This window comes from Cetorhinus maximus, chromosome 11 (assembly GCF_964194155.1).
Source record: "Cetorhinus maximus chromosome 11, sCetMax3.hap1.1, whole genome shotgun sequence".
In the NCBI taxonomy this organism is placed as follows: Eukaryota; Metazoa; Chordata; class Chondrichthyes; order Lamniformes; family Cetorhinidae; genus Cetorhinus; species Cetorhinus maximus.
Window position 1 is genome coordinate 72,707,620 of NC_135889.1, and position 21,698 is coordinate 72,729,317.

Here is a 21,698-nt window from a genome sequence, read left to right on the forward strand (position 1 = left end):
CTGCTTCTGATTGCTACCCTTGTCTGGATAGCATGCATGAGTGGTTGTTGACTGAGGTGAGAAACCAGCTTGACAATGAAGTTCCCCACAATAGTCTGCTGTCAGTTTTTGCCTTGACCCACAAGAAAGAGTGGGCACGTGGGCAAACTACCCAAAGGTTCATAGCACCTGTGGAACAATAACCCAGAAATCGATGGTTCAAGAAAGATGGGGAGGAAGAAAATCTAGTAGCATAAAGCAATAATCTCTAACTTTAATTACATGGATGTCAGCAGAAACTAATTATGACTCCTCATTGCGAGCGTAAAATGAATAAAATCCTGTTTCAAGAAATGGTCGTAGCAAAAACATAAATCTGCTATTTCAGGTGTCATTCAGAAATTCTGCAGTGCTGTAAGGAACTAATCTTATTCTGTTCCACCCATTTCCCTTGTCCAGCATCTTCGACCCATCCACCCCATTATGTCTTCTTTCTATTTTGAACAGCTGTATTTTTTTAAAACTACATAAGCAAAGTGAGAAATTCTAACACTATTGTGAGGGTTGGGGTGATGGGAGAATCCTAAATTGCACCCAATGGACTTGTTCCAGTTTTAATGGAGGTGTCTTAGGGCAGGTGAATAACTGGCTCTCAAGAGTTGGACCCATAATTTAAATACATAAATGAGGCTGCTGCCTCAAATCTTAGTAGGCTTTTAAATTTAGCGCCTGTAGGCCGGATTTCCCAGAGCTCTTGGGAACCCAGCAGTTGAAAGGAGGCAAGAACAGCTGGATCCAGTAGGCAAGTGCCTTTCCAGCACTGCTTGTGGTCCAGGAGTAGTTCTCCTCCCTTGTCCCCACAGCCCCTTAAGCTAACCTGCATCCTTTCCTGCAATCAGCCAACACACCCCCAACTCAATATCCTCTCCTCAACCCACCACCCCTCCCCGAGCTTTTCCGATTTCATTTGATCAATTTAGCTGGTTGGGTAACGTAAGTAAAAAAAATAAATGGGAAGCAGCCATTACATTCAGCAAGCTGACATCCTTTCATCTGCGAGAGATGATAGGAATGCAGAATCAGAACTTTGATGAAGTCAGATGAGATCATGGGCACTTCTTTTGATGGCTTAACAAGCCAATTCTGGAAAGGTAAAGTCTGTTACAAGTGCCACGTGTGAAGTTGTCCCTTGCCAGTGGTGCTGGATGGTCTCTGACATCTGCTTTGGAGCTTCTGAAGCTACATGTCATCATGATAGCGAACTCCTGCCCACAGTTGATGTCACCATCCATTTGCTTCAATCGTCAGCTAGAGTTATCCACTTGTCGTGATTGATGTTGAGGGCTTTCATGTCCCTTTTGACAGCATCCTTGAATTGGAGCCCTGAGCACCTGGCTAGTCCCTTGGAACAGGACATCTCTCTGCATTGCATATCCTTGAGGATGTGGCCATTTTCCATCCTGTGGACATGCCCAAACCAACAAAGCTCTCTTTGCTTGAATAGCATGAGAAAGCTTGGCATATTTGCCCTAAAAAGGACTGCTTCATTGGTAAATTTGTCATTCCATGTGATGCCAAGAATGTGTCATAGACATCAAAGATGGAAGTTATTGAGCCTTTGTTCTTGGTGCAACATCCAAGTTAACCAAATTTCCGGGTTCCCTGTAAATATCAAGGCTACAACCTTTGCCACACAGTGGGTGGAATTTTCCCAAATTTGCACTGTGTGGTAGCGGGCAGATAAAAAAACGTTGGTGGGTTTTCATGCTGTATTGTCCTGAACCCGCCTCATTATTTATGCACTCCCGGGAAACATGCTGTTTCCATGGCGGGCTAGTTCCCATTCGCCAGCCCGCCATCACCCCGCTGCTGCATCACGCCGGACGCCATGTTTAAATTCCAGCTGCAAGCACACATCTCAGTGCTTCCAGCTCATCACTGCTACACGGAAGACATGGCCCTGAAACTAAAGAAGACTACAGCCCCCAGGTTCAGCGATGCTTCTCTCGAGTGACATTTGGATGCCGTGGAGGCCCGCCAGGGCGTCCTCTACCCCCGCTCTGGTCGCAGGATGGGCAGCAACAGCACTAACCCAGTTTGGGAGGCGGTGGCAGCAATGGTCAGTGCCAACGCCCTGCAAAAGAGGATAGCACCCAGTGCCACAAGAGGATGAATGATCTCCTCCGTTCTGCCAAGGTAAGTCACTCTTCTCATCACTCAACTCACACACTCACAAACCCATCACACATCCACAGGGCCCGTACTTACTGACAGTGCAAGGGACATTACCATTCACTCTCTCACACACTGTCATTGCCCTCATCCCATTCCATGGGACCATTCACCACCCACACAGGCCAGGCATACTTATCATCTGGCCTGGTAGACATCCTGCTTACACTTTCTCCATCTCTATCCATGCAGGACAAGCTGGCACAGAACAAGAGAGAGAGGTGGCAGACTGGTGGCGGAATGCCCGAAATCAAGGCCCTCACGGACTTTGAAATCAAAGCCATCCAGCTGGCCGGCGAGGATCTGGACTGGTCCTGTGCTGATGGTGAGGTTGGCGCTGCTCTACCAATTGAGCATCTAGCAGTGCAACATCCAGCAGAAAACCATGCTGTGAATGATGTGTCCTCTTTTTCAGGCCACTGCCATGCACTAATTACCTCCCCTTGCTTTCGCAGGCACATCTGCCAAACAGCCAACAGAGTCCATGACCCAAAGCCTCCAATCCAGCTCTGAAGAGACCTCTGGAGAGGAATCTGGAGGCACCCTCCCTGAAGTCCCATCACAGCGCTCACCCACACCCACCACCAGCACAGAGACACACACCTCGGTGGGACCTAGCTTTAGAGTAGCCCCAGGATCACAGTTTGGCGAGCACATCGCACTGCAGGCGACGGCAGGGACTTCTCAGGACCCCGGTACTCAGAGGACTGCTGGAGGCCAGAACATTGCTGAGTCCAAGTCAGATGACGAGCCTCTGGACTCGGTCATGTCACAGTTGCTGGAGCTGCAAAGGCAAGCTCGAGAACATCAGGAAGGGATGTCCACTGCACTGCTCAGGTTGCAAGGCACGATGGATGAATCTGTCCACCTTCAGTCTGAGGTGATAGCGCCGGCATGCCAACGCATCGAGGTCAACCCTGGTAGGATGGCGACCGCCATGGAGACCTTGGTCCAGGACTTCGCTCCTGCATTGCCGTGTGTGCTCAACTCCATCGCTGATGCCGTAGTTGGCCTCCAATAGTCTGTACACAGGACGGGTGCTGGGCAGTTCGATTACCCTTGCTCCTCAAGGAGTCAGCTTGGGGCCCCCAGGCACCTACAGGGAGGAGGATCTGCAGGTGCACACTCCGGGCCCAACCATCCAGATGACTCGCAGAGTGTCCAGCCCATCCGACTCCCCTCTTCCTGTGAACTCAGCAGCTCTAGCCCCACAAGCCGAGGAAGGTGCCACTGCCACACAGCAGGATCCTGAAAGCAGGCAGGGGCCCTCCAAGTCTTGACCCTCCAGAGGACACCTGCCAAAGTCATCACGAACAGGGCGCCACAGTCAGCAGGCTGCCTCCACCTCCACTGTGGATGTCCGGGGAGCACCAAGATGTCGCAGCAGGCTTAGGACAGTTAAGGAGAATTAGTTGCACAGCCTGGACACGGGCTGTAAGCTACCCTGACTTATACATTCATGGAATTTTCTCCCTACCTAACAGCACTGTGGGAACCCCATCATACAAGCACTGCATTGGTTGAAAGTGAAAGCTAGCCATCCTTTCAGGGCTACTAAGGGTTGACATTCGACATGGCCTTGACAGCATTGACTACATCTTAAGAACAAAGAAGAAAATGATTAAAGGTGAAAGTTTGGTCAGGAAGTTCATTCTTTCAGCCTTTAGCTGGAAGTTCGAATTTCTCCTTAAAAGTTATTGGTCTCTATGGAGATTGTAACACCACACAAAGTGAATTTCCTGAATTAACATGTTGGTGACTTATTCACTTTCCTGTGAGAATTCTCAGGCTACTTATTAAATTCAAGATTGCCTTTGAGTGGAAAGTCACCTGAAGGTCTACCTATTTACCCAGCTACCAGAATAGAACAACTCTGCCTGACAAATAAATTAGAAATGCCTAGTTGCCTGCATACACGTTGCTAGCCTAAAGTTTGAGGATCAATAAAATATTAATTATAATGCACAGATGTACATTCTGAAGGGACAGATGGTTGCCTGATTAGCGTTCTTTTCTTTTACAGATGAATTTTTTGATGTGAAAGCCAAATGTGTTATCAATGCTACAGGACCTTTCGTAGACGCACTGCGTCAAATGGATGATGAGAAGGTGGAAAACATGTGTCAGCCTAGTTCTGGTGTGCACATTGTCTTGCCTGATTATTATAGGTAACTAAATATATTACTAGAGAAAAATCGTGTTCTCAAAACCCAAAACAAATCTTGCTCACTTGTGGTTCTATTACCCAAATGTTGACTGTCTGCCAACGCAATGGTGAAGCACACTCTACACTACAACTGAAAATCTGTATCTGTTTGTGTGCCCTGATGTGAAGAGATCCTCCATCAAATTATAAGGTAGATAACTGTTTAACGTAGTAAAAAGAAATGTGGATAAAGATAATTATTGCATAGCTGAAAAGGATCCTTTAGCTTCTGTTTTTTTTAGGTACATAACTTCAATTTATTTCCAGGTCTAATCTATAAGGCAAATCCCCTAAAAATGTTTTTCCTAAATCACAACAGTCAACTTATTATTTTTTCATTTTTGTTTCATTTCACTTTAGGAATTTGCATAGAAGTACACAAAGCGTTTAGTAACAAAACCTCAAGTTACCACTCAGTTGAAAGTAACTGATTTTTAAAAATAATTATTTCACACTATTTTAATTTTAATTTTGGGTATTAACTTCAGACATTAACAAAGATGCATAAGGCAAAACTGAATAATTTCTGTTATAAAGATTAAGAAAAGCACAATCTGTACAAAATTAGTCATTAAATAGGAATTTATAGCTAAGCATTCAGTTTCTATAATAAGATGTGCAACAGAGTGCTGTACGTGTTTATACTACGATAATGGAAAACAAGTGTGAGTAATTTTGGATTCAAATCAAATCCCATCATAGCTTAGAATTGATGTTCTGAGTATGTCTGCAAATTCTCCATTACAATCATGGAATTGTGGGAATGTCAGATCTCCAGACATCCGCTGCAGATTATTGAAAATTATTTTTATTAATTAATTTAAATCAAACTGTTGCAAGTGGAATGTAGGATGCATTTGGAGAAAGAGATAGGTGAGGTAACAATAAACAAAGCAAGCAAGATCCTGGGTTATTTTGCTGAATTGAGTTCAAATCTCTAGTCATCTTGATGACTGCATCTGGAGCATTGTGCATAGCTCTAGTTGTCACAATATAAGTGGACCATATAGGTGCTGGTAGGAGGTGGGAGGGGTTGGAAAATCCCACTTTGTGAAGCTGATTGCTAGTTTTAAAGTGAAGAGCTATGAGAAAAGACTTGATAAACTCACCTTTCCTACCTCAAAGACATTCCTGCCCTTATAGAGGTACGTAAAGGGTTAGAAGAAATAAATCCTCCGCAACCATTTCAGATACATCAGGAGAACAATATTAAAGGCACAGGTTTAAGATTGAGAAGGACAAGTTTAGGACAACAATCAGAAAATATTTCTTTATACAGAAGGCGAATAACAAGTGGAATGGTGGCAGGAAGGGCAGTTAAAGGCAGGAAAATGGACTAATTTAAGAACCAGCTGAATGCTGTAATAGGGAGGTGATATTGTTTTCCCTTAGTACTGGAACTCGAAGCAGCTTGCTATTTAATGTAGGTTAGCATAAATCAGTTGAGTTGCAGCAAATTGTAGTACTTGGGCTTTTGTTTTCATGGTAAATGGGAACAAAAGGGAAAAACTGTGTTCTAGAAAAGTGTTAATTGTTCTGCTTAAGGAATTATTTGGGTAAATGATAATGCCCATACATGAGGCAGCTAATCATGGATTTTAATTATTTTCTGAACACATTGGTAAAACTTGCCATGTAGCTGTACTTTCTGTAGTTATCGTGCTGTTCGTGATCTGAATCAGTGCAAGGAGTGGTGAGCACATTTTAAGAGCTGATTAGACCCAGTATTTTTCGCGGTACAAAGATTGGGTAACTTTGAAGCAGAGAATAGATTTTTAAAATAACTTTAGCATTTGTCCTTACAGCCCTGAAGCCATGGGACTGCTTGACCCTGCAACTAGTGATGGCCGAGTTATATTTTTCTTACCGTGGGCGAAAGTGGTCATTGCAGGAACCACTGACACTCCAACAGAGGTTACATCTAAGCCCGTACCCCATGAGGAGGAGATTAACTTCATTCTCAAGGAAATACGGAATTACCTGACCCCTGAAGTTGAAGGTAAATTGGTGAATTTTAAGTAATCTTAAACTCTCCAAACCAAACACAAAAAGTATTGATTTAGAACAGAAGCAATAGTAATGTATTCGAAAGCTAAATTTGTAGAGAGATTAGAATGCGGATTTCTAGCAGTGGATGGTACTTTTACTGTTTTATTTTGTACCAACATGTTGGGTATTGCTGCTATGCATTAGATTAACATTCCAGCACATCAACAGAGGACCTCTATTGATCATCAGCTTTGCAAAGCATCACAGGATAAGCTCCACTATCAGGTCCCACTGGGACATCCCAAATGAAGAAAGGAAAGTGAAGAGGGAAGTTGGAAAGGTCCCTTCTGCCTTATGCTTACTCTGGGTCTGCACTTACTGTAGACGCAAGCCTCACTGTACCCTTAAGGTGAATCCCTTGATCTTTGGGGCACTATTGTGGAGAACAAGACCTGATAGAGTGGATCTCCTCCACATTTCCTCTTCGACACTGCTGGGAATTAAGCACATCACAGTCTGTCCTCTTGTGTTTAAAGACTGAGTGAGGAATTTTTAAAAATGTATTATATTTATGTGGATGTTACCAGCAGCCAGCATTTATTGCTTATCTCTAGTTGCCCTGCGAAGATGGAGAAGGTGCCGTTCTTTCACATATACCATGAGATCCTGGACTGATTGTTATTCATTGGCGTGTAATCACAATAGAAAGAGCATTGCAAGTATTGGCGGCTATAATAGTTGGTGGTGTATCCTGGATACGGCATGTTGTAAGTGATGGGAAACCCCATCAACATGCCAATCATTTGTTGCTGAAAGGTGCTTTTCAGAGTTTTCAGTCCTGAAGTCTACTTGAACTGTTTAAACATTATTGAGGTTGTATCTAAATTTGCTATGGCTATAATGGAGTCAAAGGTTTTGCATTGTAGGAGCCTTTTCACACAGTCAATAGTGTTTAAATTTCAGTAATTAACAATATTTATAAATAGGCTTATATTATTTAAACAAACTGTGCTGGCCATATCAATCTGCTACAGACCCATGTTATCCTGCAAACGTTTCTGCCAGGCATACCCACTCCTAGAGACTTGGACACGTTCCAGCAGTTTAATTATAGTCTGACAAGAGCTGCTATTTCTGGTAGCATGGTTTATAAATGCAGTTCAGTACTCTCATAATATGATAAATGCCTCATTTTAGGTAGATTGACCAGTATGGCAACAACAGTTGCTTTTGAAATATAGTTCAAGTTCTTCTAACAATATATGCTGTGGTGCTTATTTTGAACAGGACATTAAAAACATAAATCAATATGTTGTAAATGCTTGTTGAATGAACTACTCTCGTTCTTGTACGACCATTTCATATAAGGTGGAGTGATATGAATAGTTTTAATTAAAAATGCATCTATAGCATATACAGTTAATGTTCTACTTCTCTGATGTACAAGTTAGAATTTGTAGCTCAATTTCATAGCTTAACGGAGCAAATGTGAAATTCAGGATGTTTTTGACTTCAGATTCAAGCCTCTAATCAGCAGGTCAGGCAACATCTGTGACAGAGAGAACCAACAGGATAACGGAGCCTAAATTTATTAGTGCACAAATCAAATGATTCCAGTTTGTAATCGACAGCACACCAGAACAGGAAGTTCTGAGAGTGGAGCTGAACTCAAATTCTTATTTTTGAATTCCTACTGCCTTTAGGTAGAGGCAAACATTGTATTAGTCTTTTTGTATACATTTGTACCAGAATTAATGATTTGTGTAGCTTGTCACATAAATCCCTTTGATCCTGCACAATTCCTAACCTGTTACCATAAAGAAAATGTTCCAATTTGTCCTTCGTGGTCATAAGTTGATGACCACTTACTTATCCACATAGAGCTCCACCTGCCATTGTTTTGCCCACTCAATCTATGTCCTTTTGTAACTTTCTGTTCTCATCTGAACGACTGACTGGGCTTCCTATCTTTGTATCACCTGCAAAATTTGATATACAACTCTCTCTTAAGACTCTCTCCATCACCCATACCTTTAATATATATGGTGAAAAGCTGAGACCCCAGTATAAATCCTTGGGGAACCCAGTATAAATCCCTGAGGAACCCCAGTACAAGTCCCTGGTGAACACCATAGGCAAGTCATTTAGGCCCTGATGAGGGCAGGTGGAGGTAGGTGGTTGGGAAAATGAGTGCCATTAGGCGGTGTGCAGGTTTGGCATGCTGTTCCTGCTGCTGCTGATTTTGCTCAGGATGGGAAGGCAGAACCCAGTGGGTATGCCTCATTTGGATAAGTGGCCAGTTGATCTTGTTAACGACCTTGTCAACTCATCAAGGCTCAATTTGAAATGTTGATAATAGCATACGGGTTATACGATGGACTTGAGGTGTCAGCTGTGGCTCAGTCCATAGCACCCTCACCTTTGAATCAGAAGGTTCTGGGTTCATGTCCCACTCCTGGAAACCAAGAACTGTGATTGTACTCAAAAGAGTTGCAATCTGTGACTGTTGATAACTCGAAAAAAAAAAAATTTTATACGATGGACTAGGGATAGTCCTGGTGCAAGGAGATGGCAACACAGCGGAGAAGCAGCCATGATGGGCTTGTAAAAGGGAACCATAGCTGAAAGGTGCACTCAGCCATTGACACGTAGGTGCCATTGAGTGAGCAGAGGCAGCAGAGCGAGTGACCTGTACATGCTTGGATTGTGGAAAGGGTTGTAACCCTCCAGTTATTGTGAGGCATAAGAGTGGAGGGGTGAGCAAGGCAACAGCTGGACATGGGGTTATGCTTTTGAGAGATTGGTTCGAGTAGCGACGAGGATCAGCATCTTTAGAGGCAGTGGCTGAATCCTGAGATTTGTACCCTTGTAGTGGAAGACCTCACAGTTTTCAGGACTGTATGCTATGCCCTGCCAATAGCTGTCAAAATTGCTGTGACCTTGAATGTCTTCACTTCTGGTTCCTCCCTTGGATCAGCAATGTACACCTTGGTGGTGTCTCACAAGATTCAGTACACCATTGCATCCTGTGGGTCACTGATGCCTTATTTGTGTAAACTAAGCAATGCATAAAATTTCACACAAATGGGACCTCACAGGCAGGAAGGGCAGTGGGAGCACCTCCATTGCTGCATTTCTGCATGGGCAGAGCATCATCTGTTGCACCCATGTGATCATCAAGGCACTGAGTGAGTGGCCAGTGAGGTTCATCAACTGGAAGAGCTTCCACTTCCTCAATATTCAGCTGGTTTGCGACAACAAGAAATTTATGCATCCAAGGGATAGGCGATATTCCTTGAAGAGATGGGTGCTCACTCCTTTACGTGACCCGAGACATTCACGGAGATGCTACAAACAAAGCCATCTCTTCAAAAGGGCTACCATTGAGTAAGCCATCAGGCCTCTGAAGATGCAGTTCCAGTACCTGGACTGGTCGGGTCGCACCCTGTAATGGACTCCTGCAAGGATCTCACACACCTGCACTTTCCATACCCTTCAGAGAGGTGAGGTGTTGAAGAGGGTGAGGCCCTGGAACAGCACAGCTCATTGGAGGAAGAGGAGAAGCAAGAGGTTGAAGAGGAAGTGGAAGGACCAAGGAGAAGACGTAGAACAGAGAGCTGTCTAGGTTGTGCCTGTAAGTGGTTGGGGCCAGTGCAGGACTTGAAGATCTCATCAGGATGTATCAACGTCAGAGAACATCTGATCCAGGCACGTTTCATCTGAGTCCTTCTATCCCCACAGGACTGCGTTCTCGGGAACTCACTTTGAGCTGCCTGTGAGAATACTTCCATTGAAGACGCAACATTGACTAGATCCACTCTTACTGTCAGTGAAAGATGCACATCTGTTCAGCAGTCTCATTGACCACCTTCGAAGGCCTTTGCTTTTCTTCACCACTTCACCTTTCTTTTCGAGTTTTGCCTTTAAACAACGGAAGCTCGCATGTTGGAATCATGTGTGAAGATGTACGGCGTTAGCAAAGGTAACAAAGTGCACATTAATAAGTGAAATAATTCCCAGTGAACCACATGATGCTGTGACTGACAAGGTAGCCTCCCTCTTGGCCACATCTACGCAGTGCTCAGCTTGCTCTCTTGTGTTTGCTTGTGGTTGTAATGTCTGTGGCAGGTGTGCTGATCATGGAGGTGCCAGTGGGGGCACTGCAAGAGGCTGCTGCAGGAACACTGGGCAGAATTTTGCCCTTGGTGGGCGGTCAGGCCCCACTGGCTTGGCGGCAGGCGGGCAGCCGACCCCTGCCGCCGAAACGGGGCCCACCGCCATTTTGAGTGGGCGGGCCAATTAAGGCCTGCCCAGCGGCCTGCCCAACGGGAAGTGCTATGCGCTTCCTGTGTAGGGGGGAGGGGGAATCCCCAACTGTCAAAATGCGCTCTTTTGCGCGTGCTGTCTCAGAGAGATTAGTGACAGGTAAAAAAACTCTAAAAATAGAAAAATAAAAACATTATTAACATGTCCCCCTCATGTGACAACATCACACGAGATGGGAAATGTTAATAAGAAGCACTGAAACTTTATTAAAGTTTTTAAACACGAACATGAAACCTCATCCCGCCAGTGGATGAGATTTCATGTTTTATCAGAAGCCCGCTGGGGCTCCTGGCCTGCCCGCCAGCCTTAAGGTTGGACGGGCAGGGTCTTTAATGACCTTAATTATCCTGTCAATGGCCTCAATTGGCCATCGACAGGTTGGCGGGCGGACAGCTGATTTCGCTGTCCGCTCGCCTTCCTAAAAATTTAAATGGACTTGGATGACGTCGGGGGTTCCGCCCAACATCATCCCGCGTTATTTTCCTGTCGGCGAGCGGGCCCCGCCCCCAAATCGCCGAAGGGAAAATTCTGGCCAGTCTCTGCCACAAATCCCTGCTGAATAAATGGACCCTTGGTCAGAGGTTCGAAGCATAGTTCCAAGGAAGAGGTTCGGTAGGGGGAGGCTCCCTCATCCTCATCGGTGACTGCCTCAGCACTTGGATGACGCTCCCGATCGCCAGAGGGGACCAACAGCTGGAGCGCAATTGGCATCCACTTCATGCATTTTAATGCCATCAGCACCACTGACCAGTCAATCCTACAGAACATACTATGAGCTCTGTGCATGTCAGTGCGCTGCTCCTGTATTGACTCATTGCTGCCACATATGGGTCTCCATGATGTTGCCACTCTGTCAATGGAAGAACTCATGCGTTCAAAGCTCTGAACCATGGTGGCGCACATGAGTTGAATGGACTCCTCCATTCTCAGTCCAAGACCCCACTGCCTCAGGCACCTCTGTCATTGTCATTGTACACATCTGTCACTGTTGGTCAAAGTAGAACCACCTTTCTTGTGACTCCTGGGCCCTGCATTTTCATCCAGCTGAGCAGGGCTGTCTCCCATTCTCCAAAGGGTACTTCCCACAGCTGCTTCTGCCTCTCTCGCCTCCTCCTGCTCACTAGTGCCTTGCCCTTCACCCAGTGCCACCCTTTCTAAGCCTACATGAGGCCCCAAAGATGTAAATTTATCTACACTGGTGGCGAGTGTGCTTTATGATGTGACAGTTCCTTGTTGGACTGTTGAGCTGCCTCCGGTGTTGCAACAGTGTTTTGTCACTTACCCTCAATGACTGACCCTGTGGGGCACACACGACACAAGATCATGGGAACCAGCCTGTGACAGCAGCAGCTTCTATAGTATGTTGGCTTCTCAATGCAGCTGAATATTTGTCATGCTTTTGGATGCAGAGGAGTACACTCCAGCCCCTTCACCTACAGATTTCACCATCTTTTCATCCTGTCCTCTAGGCATTCCCATCTCTCTGTCCCCTACCTGGTCTTGCAGGGCTACCCTGGCGAAGCATCACTGCCTTCTCCATGACAGAATCCCCCAGTATGAGCCCTGTCTAAAGAGTTACGATGAAACAGAGAGAGATGCTGACTTTTCTGATCAATGCCAGCAGCTCATTAGCATAAGTTGCATATATCAGTGTTGCCAAGTCCTCAACAGTGCTAGAGCTTTGGGCATTGCTGAGAGACCAGTAGGTACCCTGGGCTTACTTTTGTCCCATGTTCAAGAACAGCATACACCCTCAGGCTTTTCTAGTGAAGTGTCTGCTGGAGCTTGCAAACTGAGAGGACTATCATTAGGGTCTCATGTTGCACTATCTTTGCCAGAGCAAAGAGTGTAATTAAACCTCTTGTGGCACTGCACCCAGTCCCTCCATGCTACACTTCTGCTGCTGACAGTTTCAGTCACCTCCAGCCTGGTCTGTTTTGTTTGTCTGGGTGGCCTCCTTCTGTCACCTTCTGGAAATAGGATCTTTTTTCTGTAACAGCCTCTAGCAGCAACTGAAGGCCTGCACCCGTGAAGTATGCCTAGGGTGCCAGGACTCTGCTTCTCCTCCTGTAGCAGTGGAACTTGTATAATGCTTCAAAATGGCTGCCACAATAACGGCAGGCTAAGTGAGTGGGCAACAAGGCCCAAATGGCACAAATGAAGTAGAATGTAGGGTAGCATGTACTTTGGTAGCAAGAGTAGGAAAGCAGAATATTTTTTAAAAGGTGTGAAACTTTTAAATGTTGATATTCAAAGAATTAGGAATGCGGTACAGCAAATGCTGATTGCTAGGATGAGATGCTGAGTAATTTGGGTTTATACTCTCTGGTGTTTAGAAGAATGATTGGTGATTGCAATGAACTTGTAAGATTCTGAAGGGGCTTAACAGGGTAGACATTGAGAAGTTGTTTCCCCTGGCTGGGGATCTAGAGTATGGGGACTGCCTCAGAATAAGCGATCGATCATTTAGAAACTAGATGAGGAGAAATTTCTTCACTCAGAGGATTGTGGATCCTTGGAATTCTCTACCCCAGAGGGTTGTGGATGTTCCATTGTTGCCTATTGAGGGTTGGGATAGATGGATTTTTGATCTCTCAGGAAATTAAGTGGAAATAGGGAACGGGTGGGAAAGTGGAGTTGAGGCAAATGATCAGCCATGATCGTATTGAATGGAGGAGCAGGCTCAAAGGGCTATATAGTATACTCTTGCTCCTATTTCTCATGCTCTTAAACACAATTTATAACTAACATGCAGGGAAATTGTACTTGTAATCATACTTGTACCAGAGAATGGTGCTGAGAAAAGGAAACATGCAATGCTGTGAAAACTCGATTTATACCCGCCCACTATCTTAAGACGTAAGTTCAAATACAACCCAAAGTTTTTACCAAAAGTTGCTTTTTGATAGAAGACTACCCAAAAACCTGCAAGCAGTACGAGTTGTGACTCATCAGTTTAATCAACAGCAGGGTAATATCAAATGCAAGAAAGTATGCATGCATAAAGGCTATTCAGATCATGAAGATATCCCTTTTATTTTGGTCTTTGTAAAGGATATACAATTCATCCTTTATTAGCATCCAATCTGTATCCCTCTTATTTTCTCGAATTAGAAATTACTTTTAATGCATTTAAGAAGAAGCAAATAGGAGAAATGAAGAGGGATTATGAGATAAGACTGGCAGCCAACATAAAGAGGAATCCCAAAGTCTTCATTAGGCACATAAATAGTAAAAAGGTTGTAAAAGGAGGTGTAGGGCCAATTAGGGACCAAAAGGGGGATTTACACATAGAGACAGGAGGCATGGTGGAGGTGTTAAATGAATACTTTGCATCTGTCTTTACCAAGGAAGCAGATGCTACCCAGGTCATGGTGACAGAAGAGGAAACTTTGTCACTAGAAGGGTTCAAAAATTGATAAAGAGGAGGTATTGGATAAATTGTTGATACTTAAAGTTGACAAGCCACTGGGACTGGATGAGATACATCCAAGGATATTGAAGGAAGTGAGAGTGGAAATTGCAGGGGCACTGACCATAATCTTTTGGTCTTTCCCAGACTCAGAGGAGGTGCCAAAGGACTGGAGAATTGCAAACGTTATGCCCTTGTTCAACAAAAAGCTGTAAGGATAAGCCCAACAATTACAGACTAGCCAGTTTAACTTTGATGGTGGGGAAGCTTCTGGAAACGATTATTTGGGATAAAATTAATAGTCGCATGGAAAAATATGGGTTGATTAGGAAGAACCAGCATGGATTCCTTCAGGGAAAATCATGTTCAACTAACTTGCTGGAGTTTTTTGAAGAGGTAACAGAGATGGTTGATGAGGGTAATGCAGTTGATGTGGTGTACGTGACCTTCCAAAAGGCATTCAATACAGTGCTGCACAGCAGACTTGTGAGAAAAGTTATAGCTCGTAGAATAAAAAGGACAGTAGCAAGGTGGATAAAAAATTGGCTGAGTAATAGGAAACAGTGAGTAATACTTAATGGATATTTTTTGGCTGGAGGAAAGTTTGAGATGGAGCTCTCCAGGGGTTGGTATTGGGACCCTTGCTTTTTCTGATATATATTAATGAACTAGATCTTAGTGTGCAAGGGACTATTTCAAAGTTTGCAGATGATAAAAGACTTGGAAACATTGTAAACTGTGAGGAGCACAGTATAGAACTTCTAAAGGACATGGACAAGCTGTTGGAGTGGGCAGATAGGAGGCAGATGAAGTTCAATGCAGAGAAGTGTGAGGTGATTCATTTAGGTAGGAAAAACATGTAGAGACAATATAAAATAAGAGGTACAACTCTAAAGCGTGTGCAGGGATGGGAAACTTCAGTTATGAAAATAGATTGGAGAGGTTGGGACTGTTCTCCTTGGAGAGGAGAAGGCTAAGAGGAGATTTGATAGAGGTGTTCAAAATCATGAGGGAGCTGGACAGAGTAGGGAGAAACTGTTCCCGCTCATAAAAGGATCGAAAATGAGAGGGCACAAGTTTAAAGTGATTTGCAAAAGAAGCAAATGCGATGTGAGTAAAAACTTTTTCACACAGCGAGTTGATCGGGTCTAGAATGCACTGCCTGGAATTGTGGTGGAGGCAGGTTCAATCGAGGCATTCAAGGGGGTATTAGATGATTGTTTAATAGAAACAATGTGCAGGATTACAGGGAAAAGGCAAGAGAATGGCACTGAATCATAATGGAGCCAGTGCAGACACAGTGGGCTGAATGGCCTCCTTTTGCACCATAACAATTCTTTGTTGAGACACTTCACAGAATCAAAGTCAACATTTTTTGCTTTAGTTAGCAATCTGAATTGACTCCAGATATGAAATAGCAATCCTGCAAATTATACTTAGCTTGACAGTTTTTAGTTTGTATAATTTTATTTCCTGGATCAAGCGTGCTTACATGACAATGTCAAAAGTAATTCATTGTGAAGAACACTTTGAAATGTTTTAATGTGATAAGGCACTATATAAAAGCATATTGATGTGTTTTATGTCACCCAATCCAATTTATTGACTTTGCACTAAATCAGTGATTCATGATATAAATAAGTTAGTAGCAATGCTTTCCTATTAAATTTTTAAAAATCACAACAACTGAAAATATTGAAGAGTTAGTAAAGGTTCAGATAAATACTTTTTGTGTATCTTTTATTTGCACCTATGCAAATCATTTTCTTAGTCGATGTTAATAACTCACGTAGACCTTGTTACTGCAAATGTGTCAATGTTGCCTAATATGTCATTCCATGTGGAATTAATCCTCTTATCCCATTATCTCACAACACAACCCTGCTTACATCTGTCACACTGTAATTTTTTTTTAAAATGACTGATCATTTCATGTCACATTAAATTTACCGTAATCTGATGTGTCGCATTATCCAAAAAAAACATTGGGGGTGTACAAGGATGTTACTGCATTATTCTACCCAAAATATGACCTGCTGAATCATTAATGAACTGAATATAAATGCCTTTTTCTTTTTATTTTATGCTTAATTCTAAATGACATCACTTTGACCATGATTTTTTTTTCACCAGCATTGTTGCTGCTGTCAGTATAGCATCAGTTTCAACTCCCTGTTAATGCTTAAAAATAGTCCAGATTTTTGATTAATCACCTCACTTTCCAAACAATAACAGAACGATTAATGTCCAATGCCTTTCTAACATTAGCCTTCTAAATGACAATATGATGTTCCTCCTCCTTTTTCAAAGTTGCTGTAAACAACCCTGCTCCTTTAAAAAAAAACTACACTTTTTCCTTTCATTCTAACCAACAACATCCCATCTCCCTTTCCTCAAAGGTTCTGCAATGTTTTGTTGCCACCCAGCAGCTTGCTCCACTTCTACGGTTTTAGTTTCGCTTCTGTCCGACCCACAACACAGAGATTGCACTAGTCAAAGTTACCAATGACATTTGTTGTGAATATTGTTACAGTACATTATCCCTTCTTGACCTTCCTGTGACTTTCAACACAGTTGGGCAAACCATGCTCCTTCAACATCGTTATGGTATTACCCTCTCAGTATTTCCAGTCCTTTCTGTCCAAATGTAGTTACCACATCTTCTGGAATAATCTCTCCTCCAGCCCCTCATAGATGACCATCTGCAGTGTGCCTGAAGATGCCACCCTCAATATGTTTCCCCTCAAAGACATATCGACAAACAAAGGAACAACTTACATATTGTTGATTCAACAACTTTTGCCATGCTGCCTGACTGTCTCACCAATATCAAGCAGTAGTTGAGCCAGAAATACTTGCAGTTCAACGGTGCCAAAACAGAAGTCATCCAGCTAAGCTCATGTCATGCTTGCTTTGAACTTAAGCATTGAATCACCTATCCAGCTCATTAGCAGGTCTGTCTTCTTTCACTTCCATAGCAGCATCACCTGTATCCCTTTATCTTCTCCATTCCCAACTCACTTCTACTGTTTTGGAAACATCCATGCCTTTGTCCTCCTTTCCAAGCTCTCAAACTCCACTCTCTATAAGCTCCACTACCCACCTCTTGTCCAACACTGATTCCTGTCCACCTGTTATCACAATTTTGCCTATTTCTCTTTGTTCCCCACGTTGAGCATTGATTTCCTAGCCTCCAAATCATTCAATGCTCTGCAATTCTTCCTACCTGTGCAGACACCCACCCCACACTCTGCAGTCTTCTAACTCTGGTCCTTGTATACTACCCCTCCCTTCCACTCTAATAGGGCAGGACAGGGCCTTCAGCCATCTCTTGTCCACCCACCCCCCTCCCAACCCCCTTCAACAGTCTGGAACTCCCTCCTTTAAATTCTAAACCTTACTTACACCTACTTCTAGTTTTCAAAAGCCTCCTTTAAACCTACCTTTTTGGAAACACTACGCCATCCTTTTTGTGCTCACATCTCAGTCTCAACTGTGAAACCACGTTGATCATTATCTTGTATCAAGGTGTTATGTATATGCCAGTTGTTGAGTGGCACCTCACTTTTATTTGGGTTTTATCCAGCTGTACAAGCTTTCAGTGTAGGTAATGATGCTTAACTCTATTTCACAGTTAAACCATGTAAGGTATTTGGAGGCACAGTATTTGGAAATTTTACTTTTATTTCTGGGCAAATGGAATAATAGCTTCTGGAGTACAAGGGGGCACCAGGGATCTGTCAGTTATTGTATGTACTGCAAGGCCTTCATTCATTGCAGTGGAAAAAAGTGTAGCTGACTTTACATATTATTGTGGATATGAAACCAAGTGGTTTAAAATCAAAATTATTTAAAACTTTGGATGAAATTTTAAATTTGTCTAGAATGTTCAAAATTTTTATAATCTAGCCTTACAAAAACATTTGACAGTTTTAGGTAGTTGCTTTATATAACTGAATATAAATATTGGCTGCTCAAGAAAGCTTTTAAAATTTGATTTGGAATGCAGAAGCAGTTTAGTAACCTAGCCAACTACATAATGAGGTGTGATTTTTTTTTCAGTTGATAAACAGTTTTGCATAATTTATGCTTTCTATTTTCCATTAAGAATTTTGTTGCAGAAATATTGCAACCTAATATATTTTGTGTGTCTATTTTGTTAGATGCCGTTGGATCTGCATTTTCATTTCAAACTCTTATTGAACTGGCTTTGCAGCATTTATGTGCCTTAAAGATCAGCACTTTCTGAAATTCTATTGCTGGCGATACTATAAAAGTCAGCAGCATCAGTTAATTTACTCAGACATTCAAATTTTGATGACACGACAAAATATTTGGTGGAATTTTTCATTTTTTGTATTAAGAATTGTAATACTTTACATAATCCTTTGTTTCTCTTTTGACATCTTACTGTGTTTTTATTCTTTGGTTTATTTTTCTTCTGCCTGTTTCTGTTTCTCTCAATATCCTCTTTTTCCCTTTCAGAATATAACAGGAACTTTGGTTACTCACACTGATGTTCAATAGAACAGATTTAGAATGCAAAGATTCAACAGCTATAAATATTTAATTAATTTCAAACACTGTTGCTTTTTAAGCCATCATTGAAATCCAGCCTATTCTCTCATTCAGTGCTTTGGGCAGTAGGCAATAGTTAATCTACAGAGACTGTAGAGAAATGAATAAAATCTCTTTATGATGTTAGTTAATACCATGAAAAACTCTTTTTATTGTGTTTATTTTCAAAGGAAATGTTTGCATGAGCAATTGGATAATATAATATTGTGGATCTTTTTTTTAGCAACTATTAGTAGATACTAATGCAAGGTATAAAAACTGAGATTTTGGAACCAATTTGCCACCATTCCTGAGATAAACCATAATACATTGTGGTGGCTGATGTAACAAGCGAAAACACTACCCTAATGCAATAAGGAAATTCTTCTACAGTTGGGTGTTCTGGTATATTGCTGTTGAGAGTAGGTTAAACTTTGTGTGAATATATACATTATACACACACACATACATATATTTACACACACGGACCTGTCCTTTGCAAACAAAAAGAACATGTCCATACATTGCACCTTTTTCAACTAAACAAAAGTTGGGGGACAGCCGTTCCCTGGTTCATTCCCTATGGAAATGTCTTGACCAATCAGAATCAACTTGCCTGGTTTGAATTTAAACAAAAGCTTGGCATTTAACTGTTCCCTGGTGCATTTCATGACAACACCTCTAGCAATCAGAGTCCACTTGGCAACCAATCAGAACCCTTTTCTTAGTACAGTTGTCTCATCGGCATCCCTGTGAGGCAGCACACAGGCAAAAGCATCCACATCTTTCAGTGTCTTTGATTGTAAGGCAGCGATCCCATTCTTAGCTTTTACTTTCCTTTACTGCAGATCGATTTATAGCAAAAGGAGTCAGATGATGATGAGGAGGAGGAGCAGGCATAGAAGAAATTCTTTGTCATTGACAAATAGTTGATGAAAAGCAGGAGGAGGATAACTAGGACAAAGAAGCTAAGGTTAAGCCCATTTGGGATCAAACTCCTGCTTAATATGCCTGCTGTTACTGTGCCCCTCCCAGACTCCCCTTATGGCACCCCCTGCATTATTTGCTTTTTCACTGCATACATACACTCAGATTCTCCCACCGAGTGGGAATTGGATAATGTTAATGAGAAAGTGACACTGTATGATTCATTGAGATTAAAAGATGGAGGAATGTGAGTGATCATGTGCCACTTTCCCAGTCAAAGGCCATGGAGAAGACTTCTGAGCAGTGGGACTTGGATCTCACGGGTACTCTGATGTTGATCTCCAAGGACAAGCAACAATGCAGGGAGAGGCGATGACATAATGGTATTGTCACTGGATTAGTAATCCAGAGTCCCAGGGGAATACTCTGGGGACCTGGTTTCAAATCCCACCATAGCAGAATTCAATAAAAATCTGGAATTCAAAGTCTAATGATAACCATTGTCAATTGTTGTAAAAACCCATTTGGTTCACTGATGGAAATCTGCTGTCCTTACCTGGTCCAGCCTACATATGACTCCAGACTCACAGCAATATGGTTGACTCTTAACTGCCCTCTGAAATGGCCTAGCAAGCTATTCAGTTGTATCAAACCACTACAAAGCCTCAAAAAAGGCATGAAACCGGACGGACCACTCAGCATCAACCTAGGCACCAGAAACGACAACGGCAAACTCAGCCCTGTCAATCCTGCTAAGTCCTCCTTACTAACATCTGGGGGCTAGTGCCAAAATTGCGAGAGCTGCCTCACAGACTAGTCAAACAACAGCCTGACATAACCATCCTCACGGAATCATACCTTACAGATAATGTCCCACACACCACCATCACCAGCCCTGGGTACATTCTGTCCCACCGGCAGGACAGACCCAGCAGAGGTGGCTGCACAGTGGTATACAGTCGGGAAGGAGTTGCCCTGGGAGTCCTCAACATCAACTCAGGATCCCATGAAGTCTCATAGCATCAGGTCAAACATGGGTAAGGAAACCTCCTGCTGATTACCACGTATTGCCCTCCCTCAGCTGATGAATCAGTACTCCTCCATGCTGAACACCACTTGGAGGAAGCACTGAGGGTGGCAATAGTGCAGAATGTACTCTGGGTGTGGGACTTCAATGTCCCTCACCAAGACTGGCTCGGTAACACCATTACTGACCGTGCTGGTCGAGACCTAAAGGACATAGCTTCTAGACTCGGTCTGCGGCAGGTGGTGAGGGAACCAACAAGATGGAAAAAAATACTTGACCTCATCCTCACCAACCTACCTGCTGCAGATGCATCTGTCCATGACCATATCAGTAGGAGTGACCATTGCACAGTCCTTGTGGAGACAAATTCCCGCCTTCACATTGAGGATATCCTCCATCGTGTTCTGTGGCTCTACCACTGTGCTAAATGGGATAGATTTCAAACAGACCTAGTATCCATGAGGCACTGTGCGTCATCAACAGCTGCAGAATTGTACACGAACGCAATATGTAACCTTAAGGCCCGGCATATCCCCCACTCTACCATTACCATCAAGCTAGGGTATCAACCCTGGTTCAATGAAGAATGCAGGAGGGCATGCCAGGAGCAGCACCAGCCATATCTAAAATGAGGTGTCAACCTAATGAAGCTGTAACTCAGGACTACTTGCGTGCCAAACAGCATAAGCAGCAAGTGGTAGACAGAGCTAAGCAATCCCACAACTAACGGATCAGATCTAAACTCTGCAGTCCTGCCATATCCAGCCGTGAATGGTGATGGGCAATTAAACAACTCACTGAAGGAGGAGGGTCCACAAATATCCCCTTCACCAATGATGGGGGCGCCCAGCACATCAGTACAAAAGGTAAGGCTGAAGCATTTGCAACAGTCTTCAGCCAGAAGTGCCGAATGGATGATCCATTTAGACTCCTCCGGAGATCCCCAGCATCACAGATGCCAGTCTTCAGCCAATTCAGTTCACTCCATTTGATATCAAGAAACGCCTGAAGGCACTGGATAGTGCAAAGGCTATGGGTCCTGA

General features: G+C 43.2%; 1 protein-coding gene across 1 annotated transcript in view; it reads left to right on the forward strand.

Moving 5' to 3' along the window:
• Window positions 1-21,698, forward strand: part of gpd2 (glycerol-3-phosphate dehydrogenase 2 (mitochondrial)) — a 180,798-nt gene that overhangs the window by 133,199 nt on the left and 25,901 nt on the right. Inside the window, exons 8-9 of the mRNA XM_078552201.1 lie at window positions 4,235-4,379; window positions 6,223-6,416. Of these exons, the coding sequence (XP_078408327.1) occupies window positions 4,235-4,379; window positions 6,223-6,416 (339 nt within the window). The remainder of the gene's footprint in view (window positions 1-4,234; window positions 4,380-6,222; window positions 6,417-21,698) is intronic.